Below are 15,341 nucleotides of genomic sequence, written 5' to 3' on the forward strand. Positions count from 1 at the left end.
CCCCCTCAAGCCAACAAGGATACTGCCTTAGCAGAGTTGCAGGAGGTCGTAAACAGACATCAACATCGCCATCCGGGAGCTGCTTGCATCGTCCTCGGGGATTTTAATCAGGCGAACCTCTCCCGGGGCTTCGGAATTCAAGCAACATATCCACTTCCCCCACGCGCGGAGGGAATACCCTGGCCTGGATCGTTGCTACACGCCGTTAGGACTGTTCCCACTACTTCCGTAAACTCACTGACGTCAGCCGAGGACATCTCCCAATCAGCGTTCTCGAGCGCGTCTTGCAGCGTGGCTTCTGATTGGTCGGTCCAGCGCTTGGACGTCCCTCGTCACTGGAGCATCTCTCTGCTGTTTGAGTTCGGGGGAAGAAAGATAAATAGCCTCATGCTGCCTTCCAGACAACTGGGATTTTTTGGCCTCCTATTAGGAAAAGTGCGCTGGAACGGCGCTCAAAGTGGGAGCTCCAACTTGAAATGGGAGAAGAAAATCTACCCCCACTAGGCTGAGGATGTGTAAGAGAGTCTGTTACCTTATGTGCTGTTGCTGCTCCTCATTTTCATTTAAATATGCAAGGAGGATGCTCTGCTCGTGGATGAGGGAGGCGTACTTGGAGTGCATCATCTGGAACTCTCCTACGCCACCAAGAACGCACCACACAGCTACAACACACACGGCACGGTCAACACAACAGATATGGGTTTCTGATGGCTGATACACCCACCTCCTAAATAAAATAAATAAATAACCGCCTCATGGTTGTATGCCTCTGTCAACAAGTCAAGTTGCAGTTTACATCCATGCAGACTCATAAAATATATGTTGTGAAATTTTGAAGGAATTTAAGAGCAAAGTTCAGCCAAAATCTTCCCACTTCGGTGCTGTGGACACAGGTCAATGTAATCAACTAGGTCAGGCATGTCCAAAGTCTGGCCTGGGGGCCAATTGACCGATTTTAAGTGGCCCTTGGCTTGTCTCTCAAAATATTCAATATGTGGCCCTCCACCAGTGTTGGGGGAAACTCATTACAAAAGTAACATATTACATGTAATATATTACTTTTAGCAGTAACTCAGTAATATAACTGATTACTTATAGGATTTCAGTAATATTATACCAGTTACTTTGTCAAGTAACTCAAGTTACAAATTGAGTTACATTTTATTAGATCAAAGCAAATATTTAAAAAAGATACAATCATTTCCTAATCAAACTGTGTGTTTTTATGCAAATAACCACTATAGATGACAATAAATAACAAAGGAAAATAATAACATTTAGAATTTTGGATTGTTTACACTGACTTCAAGGCGGTTGAATTTTTTTGTATGTATTTCATGGTATTATATGGTATTAATTATTACTTCTTTATTATCACACTATTACCCCCCTATTACTATGTTGTTACTGAGTTGTAATGTAAAGTGCTACCAGAATGGTAATACTGACTTATTGACAGACAGACAGACAGACAGACAGACAGGCAGACAGACAGACAGACAGACAGACAGACAGACAGACAGACAGACAGACAGACAGACAGACAGACATATACATGTAAGCAGCATTTTAAAGTTGTCAACATGAAGCTAGTCTTAACAATTTTGCTATACTTTTGGGTAGTCTATCTATGACAATGTTATTTTATAGTTAGATGATCAAATGTTAAAATATTAATTTGAATATTTATATTATTATGTGTATTAGTATTTCTTAGTAAAAATGGGCTAAGTGGGTGGGTGGGTGGGCGGGCGGTGTCCTGTGTCTGTCTGTTAGTCATGAAAGTGACATCATCAGTGAGGTGGGTAGCGGTGTAAGTCACGTTTTGTGTCACGAAAGTGACATCATCTGTGCAAAAGTTGGCACGGCGCACAATTTCTTAACTGTGACGTCATCAGTGATGTCACTCGAGCAACTGTGATGTAGTATGAGCCGATGGCACACAGTTGCACGGGGACACAGTTGCTCACCTATGATTTGCTCAAGGGGGGATCTCCTAGCCTATGCAGATGCCCTCCTCTTGCCTCAAGAGCAGCGGCCACTGGCCAATGGAGTCATGCGCCAAAGTATTTGCCATGCATGCCGATTGCTAAATAAAGTTTGTTAAATCCTACCAACTGGCCTCTCATGATTGAAGTGAGGTCTCCAGACCAAATTTCAAGCAGAAGGCCACACATGCATAACCCGATCACCCCCTGACGTCAGTCAAGTTCTAGTATGACGTGGTCAGTCAAAGTCCAAGTATGACGTCTGCAATGACGTCAGATATGACATGACGTCAGTTAATTCTCATATATATAGCAAGGGTTCTACATCACCTCTCTCTCTGGCCGATCATAGAAGCAGCTAGCTTCACGGCAGTCCATCACTTAGTTGTGGTGTCATGAGTGATGTCACTCAAGCAACTCGAATACTAATTGGAGAGCCGATGGCACACAGTTGCACAATGGCGCACAGTTGCCCAACTGTGATGTCATTTGGAGAGCTCGCACTGTTGCTCATAGCACACAGCTGCCCAACTGTGATGTCACCCGAGCAGTTATGTCATCATCAGGGATGTCACTTGAGCAACTGTGATTGAAGGGCCGATGGCGCACAGTTGCTGAACTGTGATGTCACTCGGGCAATTGTGATGTCATTACTCAAGCAACTAAATGCACAGTTGTGTCTGCGAGCCCGCGGAGCGGGCGATTTCCATAACTGCAGATATGGCGCATCATCTCCAGAGTCTCCACACTAGGAATCGAACGCACGTAGCGCGCAAGATTTCTAGTATTATAAAAACATTGATCTGAAAAGTAACTAGTCACTATAGCTGTGAAATAAATGTAATGGAGTAAAAAACACCACCGGATTTCAATCTAAAATGTACAAACTAGCATAAAATGGAAAATACCCAAGTAAAGTAGTACCTCAAAATTGTACTTAAGTACAGTACTTGAGTCAATGTAATTAGATACTTTCCACAACAAAACGCCACACGCACAGATAGTTACAGATGTTAGATCAAGTGGCGATCTGATTGGAGATCCTCTGAAAGCCGTGGTGAAGTGGAGGCAGTGTGTGTTGACTGTTGACAGGACAGCAGTGTTTGTTTGGTGCGACAACAAAGACACATGTCACACCGCAGGGCGCAGGCCCTGACCTATCCAATACATCTCAGCTTCATCATTCTTAATACCCACACTCCTCTTCAGATAGATTATTATTTTTACTGTTAAATATCTACAGTTCTTTCCTCAAAGCAGGTTACAGCAAGCAAGTACCGTAGAATATTTGCCCCTGTTGAGAACACGGAATTCTGGATTTTTTTAATTCTAATTTCCTTGTTATTTATACACAGCCTGTTTAAAAAAGTATGTATACATTTTTCTATATAGCATTAATACTTACTCTGTTATTCAATATTTTTCGTTTCTGGGTACACTTTCAGGACATGATGCCTGGAAATCTGACAATTGAGAAAATTTCCTCAATTTCTAGAGCTTTGTTTTTTGTCACCAAAAAAAGAAGGAAAAAGGCATACCTACTCTTGAAACACCCATTATAGTGCATTTATCTATTTTTCAATGATTTTATACCACATACATTTTCTCGCTATGCTGTTATTTTACACTCCCTCAAAAATACTCCAACTCATATTTTTACATACCTTCACACATACATAGTGAACATCACAACTAATAATTCAGATTCTTTATGAACTAATTGATCTCAAGACTTACCTTATCCAGGCTATGCCCGGCAGTATTTCCACTATAACAGCTGCAGTAACCAGTTCTGTAGTGTTGCTCCCAAACCTTCCCAGTGTTAACTAATGACAGACAGGTCCAAGGAAGAGAAACAAGAGGGGGGAGGACAGGTAACAAAGGCTCTGTCTCTAAATAGTCAGTGAAGAAATATATATTCATGTATTTACATAACTAACAGTGTGGAGGAGGGGCGTTCACACTTCACCTAAGAATCACAACTGGAGGAGCTGCTCTAAACCCCATGTCTATTTTTTTGGAAGGCTGATAGCGATATTTATTGATAGAGCATCTTTAAACATGAGTTTTTCCACTTATGGAGCAATCAATCTTTGCAAAAAGAAATCACAGATATCTCTATGTTGTCTACATGAAGTAAGCACATTCACATACTTTTATTTGCCTTTTCTACACTAGTTTGAAATCTGCCTTTACATGCAGGGACAGCTGTTATTGGACACCCTGGAAAGTTATAGTGTGAAGCCTCCTCTCATTTTCCCACTTCTCAGGTAGCTTAACTTGATCCTTTGCCATTGGTGGCAAAGGTTGTGAGTTTGAGTCCCAGGTGATGCAGAGTGAACACATGCTTATGCCGACTCAGGCATTGTGCTGTGTGGGTTAGAGACACATGGGTTCAAAGATATGTTGTGCTAATGACAGGCCAGGCACTTCTGCTGATGAACCCGCATCATATTTCTTATTTGTCTTCCTCCTCATAACGCCCGGCCCGACAATGCATTTACCTTGATTTGGTTTCATTCCACATACTACATGTAGAGTATATTTTCAGGATTCGGTACAGCTAGTGTATTGATTCAACTATTAGTTTTTTCAATGTAGTTTTTTAAAGTTTTGGTCCGAGTGAAATGTTCTATGGTCTCTCCTGATTCTACATATAGCTGAACAGGTTTGGTTTGACCAAGTAAAACTATTTTTTATAAGCATTTTAAAATCCCTGGTACAGTGCTGAAGCAGGAAGTAGGCGGTCACGCGTGATTTCTAACCCCACATAGGATAAGCAATAACCACGCCCTGTGGCGCCGGGATTGGCCAGGAGCATTGAAGCTTGGGACTAAAGCACCTGGGGTTTTTCATCTTTTAAAATAAAGATGTTTAAAAAACTATTGCTTGTTACATTTTCAGTGCTGTACCTTTTCTCTGGGTAAGAATTAAGCTTGAAATTAACGATATGATACATTATATTATATGAGCTATTTTTCTAGTTAGTTAGCTAGTTTTTGTAGATTGTGTACATTGTGTAGATTACAATTATTATGCTTATTATTATTATTACTATGCTAAGGAAGGTAGGTGACCATAATTCATTTCAATGTCCGCTCTCAATATCGCTGTCTGTTCTCAAGAGCTATTCAGTTTGTTTATGAAATAGCTGGGCTGCGTGCCCTCCAGTGTTGCTCCTGGCCAATCCCGGCGCCACAGGGCGTGGTTATTGCTTATCCTATGTGGGGTTAGAAATCACGCGGCGGTCGATATCATTTGGCCAATCATGTCTCAAGGCTAGCTGGCTCCTAGCCAACCAGGTGTTCAGAGTTTAGATGGGCACTGCCCCCATGTGGGCAGTTGGTTGCCTGTGCTTGTGTAGTGTCCCCTAACTAGTGGCTCCTGTGCCTTTTCACAACACCGTTGTGTGTTCTGTGTGCCCCAGCCCGAAAGACAATGTTTGATTAGAGCAACTCTGATTGCATTTTCACCACCTTGGAGGTAGATGAAACTGCTTGATCACAGTTCACATGATTTAAACTTTACAACAGTGCCAGTGTGGAGGCATCATTCTGCTATTGAAATACTGGCTGTGGGCTCTGCCCCCCCCCCCCACATAACATTTTTGCTTCGTCAATTTCCCCTCGCAGTCAGTTATGCAAGTTTTGATCATCTAGTGTGCAATGTCAGTTGGTGCGACCCACATCATTTACAATAAACAAATCAGTATGGATTTGCACACAACATAACCGTACAATATAGATCAACCGTTGTCAGGGTAATGGTGTGGTGTGGACCCAAAAGCAGGACAGCCGACACAGGAACTTAACAAAGTAAAAAGTGTATTTGACAAGACAATGAACGAAGGACTAACTGGAAGACAAGACACATATATAGGCTACACAAGGAGGTGATTACAAATGACACACAGCTGGGCTAAATAGAACATGGCACACAGAACTACAACAATTAGACAGGGAACCACAACACTCAAATACAAAAACTAGGGCTATAAAACTATATACATTAAAACACGAGTCTGAACCATGACAACTATATACATTAAAAAAAAAAAAAAAAAAAACTGCCAAACTCAGATGAGGGCGTTGTAATTCTTGAATTGTAAATAAATAAATATGACAATCAAGAGTATAACAAAAACATAACCCTAAAAATAAAGAGTAAAGAATAAAGCTATATATGTAAAGTAGTAGAATTGTTAAGAAAAGAGAAAAGAGAAAGGAAATAATAACGGGCTAGGGAGGCAAAAAAGTGTCCATGTAGATAAAACTACAATTGTCCAGTTCCTCGTCCAGATAACCCAAACTACAAGTCCCAGAATCCCCACAGAGAAGTCAGTAGGGCAGTGCTGAGGCCAGCAGACAGGGAGAGCTGCACAGTGCCTGCTCTGTTACAGAGGTTGGACTGGCAGCACTGGAAGCTGCTGGTGAAACCAGCACCCAGGATGGAGACGGTTATCGTCTGCCCACACAAGTCTGCGTCCAGGCACCCGCGGGTGTGATCTCTTGTCCAGTTGTTTCTGGAGGATGTGGAGCTGGGAGTGGGCCTCGGCCAGCTCCTCTTGCAACCTGGACTGTTCTTTGAGGTGCTTGACTCTGGTCTTCTCCTTCTCCAAGGCGAGCTGTAGAGTGTGCACCACCTTCTTCATCTGCTGGTCCTCCTCCTCTTTGTGTTTCAAGACAGCTTGAACCTGAACAAGAGAAGAAGTGAGACAGCAAAAGGATCACTATTAGCTCTTGACTGGATTTGATGGTGTTGGTAGATGATCAATATTTATGCATGCCAAATACTGGTATCTGTAGCTTAGGTTTATTCTAATATCTGAAATCCTTCCCACAAGCTGCTCTTACCACAATGCACAACTATTTTCTCATGTTCTTTCTTTCCCATGTATGTTGTTGTTTTCTTGTGACTATTGTGACATGGCAGTTTCTTACATGCCAACATGTTTAAGCCAACGTGTAACTTTGCTGCATTCTTGGCCAGATCACAATTGTAAAAGAGATTTTATATCTCAATTGTTTTGATCTAATTAAAGGTTTACAATGGTGAAATAATTGGTTTTCGACAATCAGATAATGTGTGTAGCCAGATACTAGTATGAGGATGAACAATTCCATTCTCTTGCACACTTAGTAAACATTTCAATAATTTTTCAAGACCCTGAAAATGATCAAATTAATTTTCCATACTTTTTTTTTACCACAGCAAAAATGGAAGAACATTGTGAGATGTCAAATCATTTTCACCTGTAAGTTGAGTTGGACAAGATCTGTCTCTCTGTTGGCCAAGGCAGTCTCCAAAATGTAGAAATGCTCCCGGAGTGCATTGTGGGACTGTCCTAGACTGGCCAATGTCCCCTTTTCATGATCCAGCTCTAGTGCTAGCTTCTTGTTGGCACCCTCTAACTTCTGAATCTGCCTCTTGAAGCATCGCGCCTCTTGAAGCTGTGAATTAGATTTTGATTCATATAATTAATCTAAAATAAACATGACAACAAGTGTAAATGTACTGCTAAGACAGGGTTGTGATCAGGAACACAAAAATGGATAAAAACAAGAAAACTGTGATTTCCCTTTAGAAAGGAATAGCAGTTATGTGTACTCACTCACTCATTCACTCACTCACTCACTCACTCACTCACTCACTCACTCACTCACTCACTCACTCACTATTATATAGCATACCTCATCCTCGAGCTCCATGACCTTCTCCTGGTAGTCCTCCAGCCCTGTGGAGGTGATGGTGATCTCTTTCTCCAGCATGCTCTTGCTGTGGCTCACAGCCTGCAGCTCGGTCTGCAGAGCCTCAATCTTCTCCTGGACCACAGATAAACACAGATTATATATACAGATTGGTAGATTCTTGGTATACAGATTATATATAAATTATATGCCACCACACTTTAGTCACTCGGCAGGTGCTCTTCTCCTGAATGCATTACAATGAGTAGACAGTAGAATAACTTTTCATTCCAAGATTGTCAACATTATAAGCAATCAACACTAATAAGTGCAAGATTTAAAAGCACAGCACCCTAAAAATAGATCAAAGAAATATGCCTGTGTCTGCAATGAACACTTATGAAGAAATATGAGCCTGGGACAAAGTGTCAATTATTATTATGACCAAATCCTCCCCACTGCCTTAGGCCTCCTAAACGCTCGTAGAGGGAGGAGAAAAGCCATGATAGTTTGCTGATCATGTCAAATGATTGATGGTGAGTTGTGATGATCATAATAATAGTTATTTTCCTTATGCCAATGACCTGAAGCTCTGCATCAACACCTGACATTGAAAAAGTGACCGTTAGTCTTATGTTATGTTGTTTGTTGACCACGTTTTTTCCCAGTTGTACTTGGCCAATTCCCCCTACTGTCCCAGTCATTGCTCCACCCCCTCTGCCGATCTGGGGAGAAACATAGACTAGCACATGCTTCCTCCGACACATGTGCAGTCACCAGCCACTTCTTTCCACCTGACAGCGAGGAGTTTCACCGGTAGGATGTAGCGTGTGGGAGGATCACGCTATTCCCCCCAGTTCCCCTCCCCCCGAACAGGCGCCCCTACCGACCAGAGGAGGCGCTAATGGAGCGACCTGGACTCAAAACCCACCAGCTTCCGTCGCCAAGAGACTCATTCTGAAGGAGTGGAAGTCTTCCTCTCCACCTTCTTTTAAGCTGTGGCTGATGGACATGGTTTCGGTTATACGTATGGAGAGACTCCGGTTCCTGAGGACCAATTGTCTTGTGAAATTCTCTGCTATCTGGGACCCATTTCTGGCCTACTTAGACGAGGTTGATAGTGACAAGTAACTTGCCCAGCTGACTTTTCATGGACCCCTTGCATGGGATCCTCCCACGCATATCTCTTACAAGCACAATAAGCACTTGATGTGGCTGACAGCACAACGCTGTAACATTGGAATGTTGATATATGTATATTTTTGTTTTTGTTTTGTTTAGTTCTGTTTTGTCTGAGCCTGTTTTTGTTCTGAAAATTGTAAAATAAAATATATATATAAAAAAAACAAAGAAAACACCAGCTTCCTATCCGCAGACTCCAGTTGTGTCTGTAGGAACGTCTGACCAAGCCAGAAGTACCGCTACAGGTCATTGAACCCAGGTCTCCACCGTGCTTTTACCTCTACACTACCCAGACGCCCCCTGGTGGTAGGCGAGTGCTTTTACCTCTACACTACCCAGACGCCCAGGTCTTACTTTTTATCTCATGTTATTTTAATACTTGTTGCAAAAAGAAAAGGTCTATGTTGGGAAAAGTGCTGCCTTACCTGTAGGGCATCATGGCTGTTGCCTCCATCTGCCACCTGGGCCTTGAGTTTGAGCAGCTCTGCTTCAGTCATGTCTTTGTTGGTCAGCACCTCCTGGAGCCTCCTACTCAGGATGCCCACCGCGTTCACGTACGCCTTGTGTTTGGCCTTCATCTCCTTCTGCACAGTGGTCAAATCCCTCCCCAGTTGCTTCTGCTCCGAGACGGCCCTGTTCAAAGCACGTAAGAATTGGAAGATGGGATGAAACTTAAGGATTCCCGTGGGGGAAAATGGGTTGTTGCAGCAGCAAAAATAATGAATTGTCTGTCTGTCTGTATTATTCACATTACCAGTTCTATAGACGGTTTTTACAGAATTGTGTTGCCGAAGAACAGTTTGGAACCTAGCTTATTATCCTGTCAGCTATTGTACTAGCAAACACTGCAACATGAGGTAAGCTGGGGGTCAATTAGAATGTTGAAATGTTGTTGAGTTAAAACGGTCTATAGAAGGCAGGTGTGCAGACGTGTGCTGCAAAAAAAACTACTGAGCTTAGAAAATATATATATTAAATTTACAGATGTAGATACCTATGTACAGAACATGCTGACATGATTTGCTTACCAAAGATAGTGTATATTAGTGGTTCTCACATTTTTTCGCAAGCTAAGCAATGTTGTGTAGTTGTATAAACTAGACTTGACAACAAGAGATATGTATCATGCATGTGGTTTGGTCCAAACCATCACTGTGGAGGACATGACTCACTTTTTGGCGTCGCCCTGCATTTGCTCCACCTGCTTCCTCAGTCCCTGGTTCTCCTCCGTCACGGCTGCTAGCTGCTCCACCTGCTTCCTCAGGCCCTCGTTCTCCTCCGTCACGGCTGCTAGCTGGCTCTGGTCCAACTGGAGAGTCTGGGGAGGACGAGGGAGGCAGACCAACTTACAACAGGCTTCACACAAAACGGCTGACAGCAAACCCTGGACTTAAAGCTCGTGGTGCTTCCTCCCTGACCAAAGCCAGCCAAACCCTGGACTTCAACCTAGTGGTGGTTCCTCCCTGACCAAAGCCTTGTTCTTGTTGAAGATCCTGATTGAAGGTTTTACAGAAAGAAGTCATCTCTGGCTGCATATAGTATCTAGCAGTCATTTAAATATGCAATATGCAGCATATAGTATCTAGCAGTCATTTAAATATGCAATATGCAACAGGCACATTAAGTACACATCAATGATCACCCACCTAAAATACTTTTATTTGGGTTTCAGTTAAATTTTTGTGTGTGTCATGGACAACATGTCGTTTCAGAGGCTTTTCCACCCTACTAAAAATAACATTCTTTTGGTGGAGTATACTGAATCCTTCACATTTTCCTGGCAAGAAAATAGCGAATTTTAAAGATATTGAATATTGGTACAAACTAGTGGCTATCAACTGCTTCACTCCAAAGAATATTGGCATTGGCCTTCAAAAACTGATTAAATCATGAAACTACTTTGTAAAGTTTGTTCAGTTGATTCTGATGATTATTCTTACCTGTATGTGGGTCTCCAGCTGATCCCTTTCTTTCTGAACAGCCTGTAGGTGAGTCTCCAGGCTGCTTATCTGCTCCTGGAAGCTCAGCACCTCCTTCTGTAGCTGGACCTGCTCCAGCTCCGTCTGTTGCTTCTCCCCCTGCACGCCCAACACCTCCTGCTTCAGCTCCTTCACCTCCGCCGCCAGCCGCTCGTTGCTGGACTTGAGCTCACTGATCAGCTGGTCTTTGGAGGTGGCGTCCCGGCGGTAGGTTTCCACCATCACCTGTGAAGAGTAAGTCAATCACATGCTTTTCCTCTGATCTACAAGGAGGAAATACCCAACAAGGAGAGTGGGCAGGCTCTTTGCTGTTTGCCTCGAGTCAGACAGTAGGCACAGGCAGACTGTCTCTGATGATTCAGAGGCAAAATGCTGTAGAATTACCGTACATTTTAATTATTACATTTCAAAACTAATCTGATATAGCTGAAAATAATTCTAAAAAGAACGTTCACAATGAGGAAAAAAGAGAAGCTACAACTGTCTCTCCGCAAGTGCACCAATCTGTTTCTTCATTTATATTTGTTTTGTAACTGTCTCCATTTCCTATTTTTGATTTAAAACTGACCAAATAAACAGCATATGGATTAATTTACCATAAGGAGGTCCTGGTCCTCTGCTACGGGGGGAAGTGGGTCTTCAGGCCCATCAAAATCTAGGATCCCGGCCATCTCCTGCTCCTTCTCCAGAATATTATCCTTTGTGAAAATAAAAATAAAATAAAATAAAACACAAACTCCAATGCCAAAGCACAGCAGAGTAAGACCAAATAAAAAGCATGAATTACCTTAAGGAGGTCCTCCTCAGTCTTTCACACTTTTTGAAACAAAAGTTACAACGTGCTTCACAATCAAGAGACATAAAAGAGTGACAACAGACAGACAAAGCAGTAATTCATTGGAAGTCAAATCGATTTGAAAGCAGATCAAACAAGTTAAAGGTAGATCTAGCCATGGGGATAAAACAGTTGGAAGCAATAACCAATAACAGACAAAGCAATTGGTGTTATCAAGTGGGCAGAGCACCTCCTGTCCCATCACACACGTGAACAATATGTTGGCTGACCTTCCAGCTTGACACAACATGTTCTGCTGAACATGTTGTATAGACCAGTGCAGAGCCGTGTATATAGAAGAGAAGAGTCGCAACATCTCCGTTCACTCCAATGGACCAGGTTTTCTTACTCTCAAGAGTTCCCGGAAGTAAGGTTCTGGATTAAGCAGCGCTGTCGAGTTGCAGCAAACACGGACAGTTTGTGATGTACTTTGAAAGGGTCCGACGTTTAAAGAATCAAATTGTATATGATCAGCTTTATTTTAGCGTTCAAACTTAGCGCGAACCCCCTTCCTGGCTATTCATTGGCTACTGAGTCACGCATTTTGGGCCTCCGCTGACGCCACTCTCTACTAGATTGCTCTGGACCAGTGGTTCTCAAAGTGGGGTCCGGGGGACCCCCAGGGGTCCTTGAGGGGGATCCAGGCCAGGGGGGTCCCCAACAAAAAGTGAATTACTTTATTTTCACTATTAATTCCATTCATAAGTAACGCAATAACAGAATGTATGACTATTATGGTCATGGCTTTCATACAAGTTCTGTAATGAAACATCTAAAAGTAAACATCTGATCAGATGGGGGGACCCTGGGACAAAATGTTATCAAATGGGTGGTACGTGGTCTAAATTGTGTCAGTTTAGGGGTCCTTGATATGAGAACATTTGAGAACCACTGGTCTGGTATTATAGACACATGCATATATATCAACAATCAGAAGCTGGTCCTACTAGCTTGAAACACCCCACCAGCAGTTCAGAAACTCCCCAATTCAAATAGCAAAAAAACGTAAACAGCCTTAAAACAATTAAGGAATCAGATTGTATTCTAGTTACTAGTCTATATTTTGGCGACAGCTTTGGTGATAAGCGGTGATTACATCACCCCCCCCCCCCCCCCATCTCACCCCTCCCCCCCCCCCCCCCCCCACTACATTCCCAAGTAAATCACTTGGCAGCAGCATCAACAGTACTTTGACATCACTGGGCTGACAGCAGTAAAACAGTAATATCTACATACAAATATTTCATACATGTTTGTTTTTTTAACAATGTGATAATGGATTAGATAGATATGTTATCTAGAATCGATAGTCGTATTATAAGCAAATGCTCAACTGATGATGTTATATTGACAAAAGACTAGCAGCTGCTTACAGTAAGGTTAGCAATAGACCTACTGTATGCTACTTTTAACCTAAGCTAACACTAAACTTACTAAAGTAAGCTAAATAGACATGTTTTGCTATTATTCAAATCATTTTTGAAATGGTTACCTGTTCACTGGTATTAATTGGTGATTGGAGAGTAGCAAAATTGACATTTAGGCCTATTTATTTTAAAAGGTTGTGGATACTTTAATGGTATGATTGTGAATACAAAATGGGAGGCGTGTGCACTTTGCCATGATGCCAATTTCCAGGCACTGACATGCGGAGTTAATTTTGAATATTGTGAAGCACAGTTGTCACCTTTGTCATCTTTCATCGTCTCATGATGTGGTATTGCATTTTGAACACATATTTGACAAATACACCAAAATAAATAATAATCCTGGTCTTTATTTGTGGTTTCTCTAGCTTAAACAACATGTTGTTTTGTTGGATTGTTTTAGTTGTAAAGATATTGAAATGTGATGTGTTGTAAAGATATTGATATGTGAACCTAGAGACAGACACTGATCAATCCTAGATTTGTGATTGTAGATCTGTGGTGATGGTCTAAGACAGATGCAAAATATTCAGTTCTCTAATAAATGAAGATGGTACTGTAAATAAGATGATTTTAGTGACTTGTTACTGGAAAGCTGTGTTTATGGCACGAAAGATTGTAAAGATTATGTCAAAGATTGTATTTGCCTTTTAAGTCGTAAGCTTCTATTGTACTCAATGTTTGATTCATTCAGAAACATTAAAAATATATATCCTGGTCCTATTATTACAGTGCATTCTCTTTATTCAGATTTGAGCATTATAATTATATTATTACAATGTATTGTAAAACAGATTCCTAATCAATTACTGTCACAGAAAAACTACATATGTCCTCTAGATTTGTATAATGATTTTATGATGATTATATGTTTATGTGTGCAGATTCTACATGGTCTTTAAATTGGAGTCAAATTCAAACAGCATTTTTTGTCTTTCTTTTTAATTGCTGCTGGTTTTGAAGGGGTATATATACAGTACATGTAGTGACTCCTACTGGTTACAAAATAAACTATTATTTTATTGTCAGAAAATGCAGGCCTATAATATTTACACCATCCAACCTCTGGATGGCACACTCAGCACACACCCATCTTGGGATGCAAAGGAAAGAATCACAAGTAGCAACCTGAATGATGTGAAGTGTGGTGCAAAGCAGCATGAGAAGCTACATAATGAAGGTATGCAATGAGATCAGAGTGAGAAGAACACCTTCAATGACCTGCCAAAGGGCATCTGGGTACTTTAGAGGTCAAAGCATTCGCCTACCACAGCGGGGGGAGACCCGGGTTCGATTCCTGGCAGTGGTACTTCCGGCTTGGTCAGACCAGGCCCGGTTTTACAGGGGTGCAAAAGCACGCATTGCACCCTTGTCTGCATGCTCAGTTGAAAAGTAAAAAAAAAAGATATATATATATAACAACCTGGCCCCCCCCCTACCTCTCTGATCTCCTCCCCCGCCACGTCCCTACCCGCAGCCTCAGGTCCGGAGACACCAACTGCTTGACGATCCCCAGGACCAAGCTCCGGACCTGGGGCGACAGGGCCTTCTCAGTTGCCGCAGCCGCACCCACCCTCTGGAACACTCTCCCCAGCCACATCCGTCAATCTCAGTCCATAACATCCTTCAAACAGGCCCTCAAGACCCACCTCTTCAACCTCACCTTCTCCTCCTAACCTCACTCCACTCTACCTACTGTCCCCACCTTTCATGAATGTTTCCAAATTAAAGTATTTATTTCTGTGTTTTCTGTAAAGCGACTTTGAGTATTTAGAAAAGCGCTATATAAGATAAATGTATTATTATATATATATATATATATATATAAATGCTGCAGCTGCACACTTACTGTTTAAACTTGAATTATAATTGTTGTTTTTCTTTGTTCTTTGATGTGAATTTATGGCTTTTTGGCACCTATATGTAACCTTTTAAGGTTGAGATAATTGTATTATCATTATATGGTCCAAATATTTCAGTAAAGCACTTGAAATATTCTTGCTTGGCTGGTATCATTCTACCTGAAATGATGGTAAAATGCATTATTTTTAGTAAAATAACATGTCAAATCTTTCACGGGTCGGCCCGTGCATGTGCACCCCTTCCTATCTAGGATGCATCCCTAGTCATCTTGTTCTGGAACCGGCCCTGGGTCAGACGTTCCTACAGACACATTAATCGTGTCTGAGGGTGGGGAAGCCCAGTTATGAGCCTGGTCCTGGTCGCTGCACTATAGTGCCTCC

At 42.0% G+C, this 15,341-nt stretch overlaps 1 protein-coding gene across 1 annotated transcript; it reads right to left on the reverse strand.

Moving 5' to 3' along the window:
- Positions 1 to 6,216: 6,216 nt before the first annotated feature.
- LOC310791834 (uncharacterized protein) lies at positions 6,217 to 7,706 on the reverse strand. Its single transcript, XM_083653509.1, has 3 exons — positions 7,679 to 7,706; positions 7,241 to 7,438; positions 6,217 to 6,681 (listed from the first exon to the last, which is right to left on the reverse strand). Exons 1-3 carry the CDS (start codon positions 7,694 to 7,696, stop codon positions 6,382 to 6,384), a joined length of 516 nt encoding a protein of 171 aa, XP_083509635.1. The 5' UTR covers positions 7,697 to 7,706; the 3' UTR covers positions 6,217 to 6,381.
- Positions 7,707 to 15,341: the final 7,635 nt, after the last annotated feature.

This window comes from Poromitra crassiceps (assembly GCF_964638095.1).
Source record: "Poromitra crassiceps genome assembly, chromosome: 2".
NCBI lineage: Eukaryota > Metazoa > Chordata > Actinopteri > Beryciformes > Melamphaidae > Poromitra > Poromitra crassiceps.

What these genes read in the sequence shown, in the direction of transcription:
- LOC310791834 (XM_083653509.1), bottom strand. An exon ending in TTGTCCAACTCAACTTACAG is followed by an intron (nt 6,682 to 7,240) that starts GTGAAAATGATT and finishes TCTCTTGTTCAG; the next exon opens with GTTCAAGCTGTCTTGAAACA.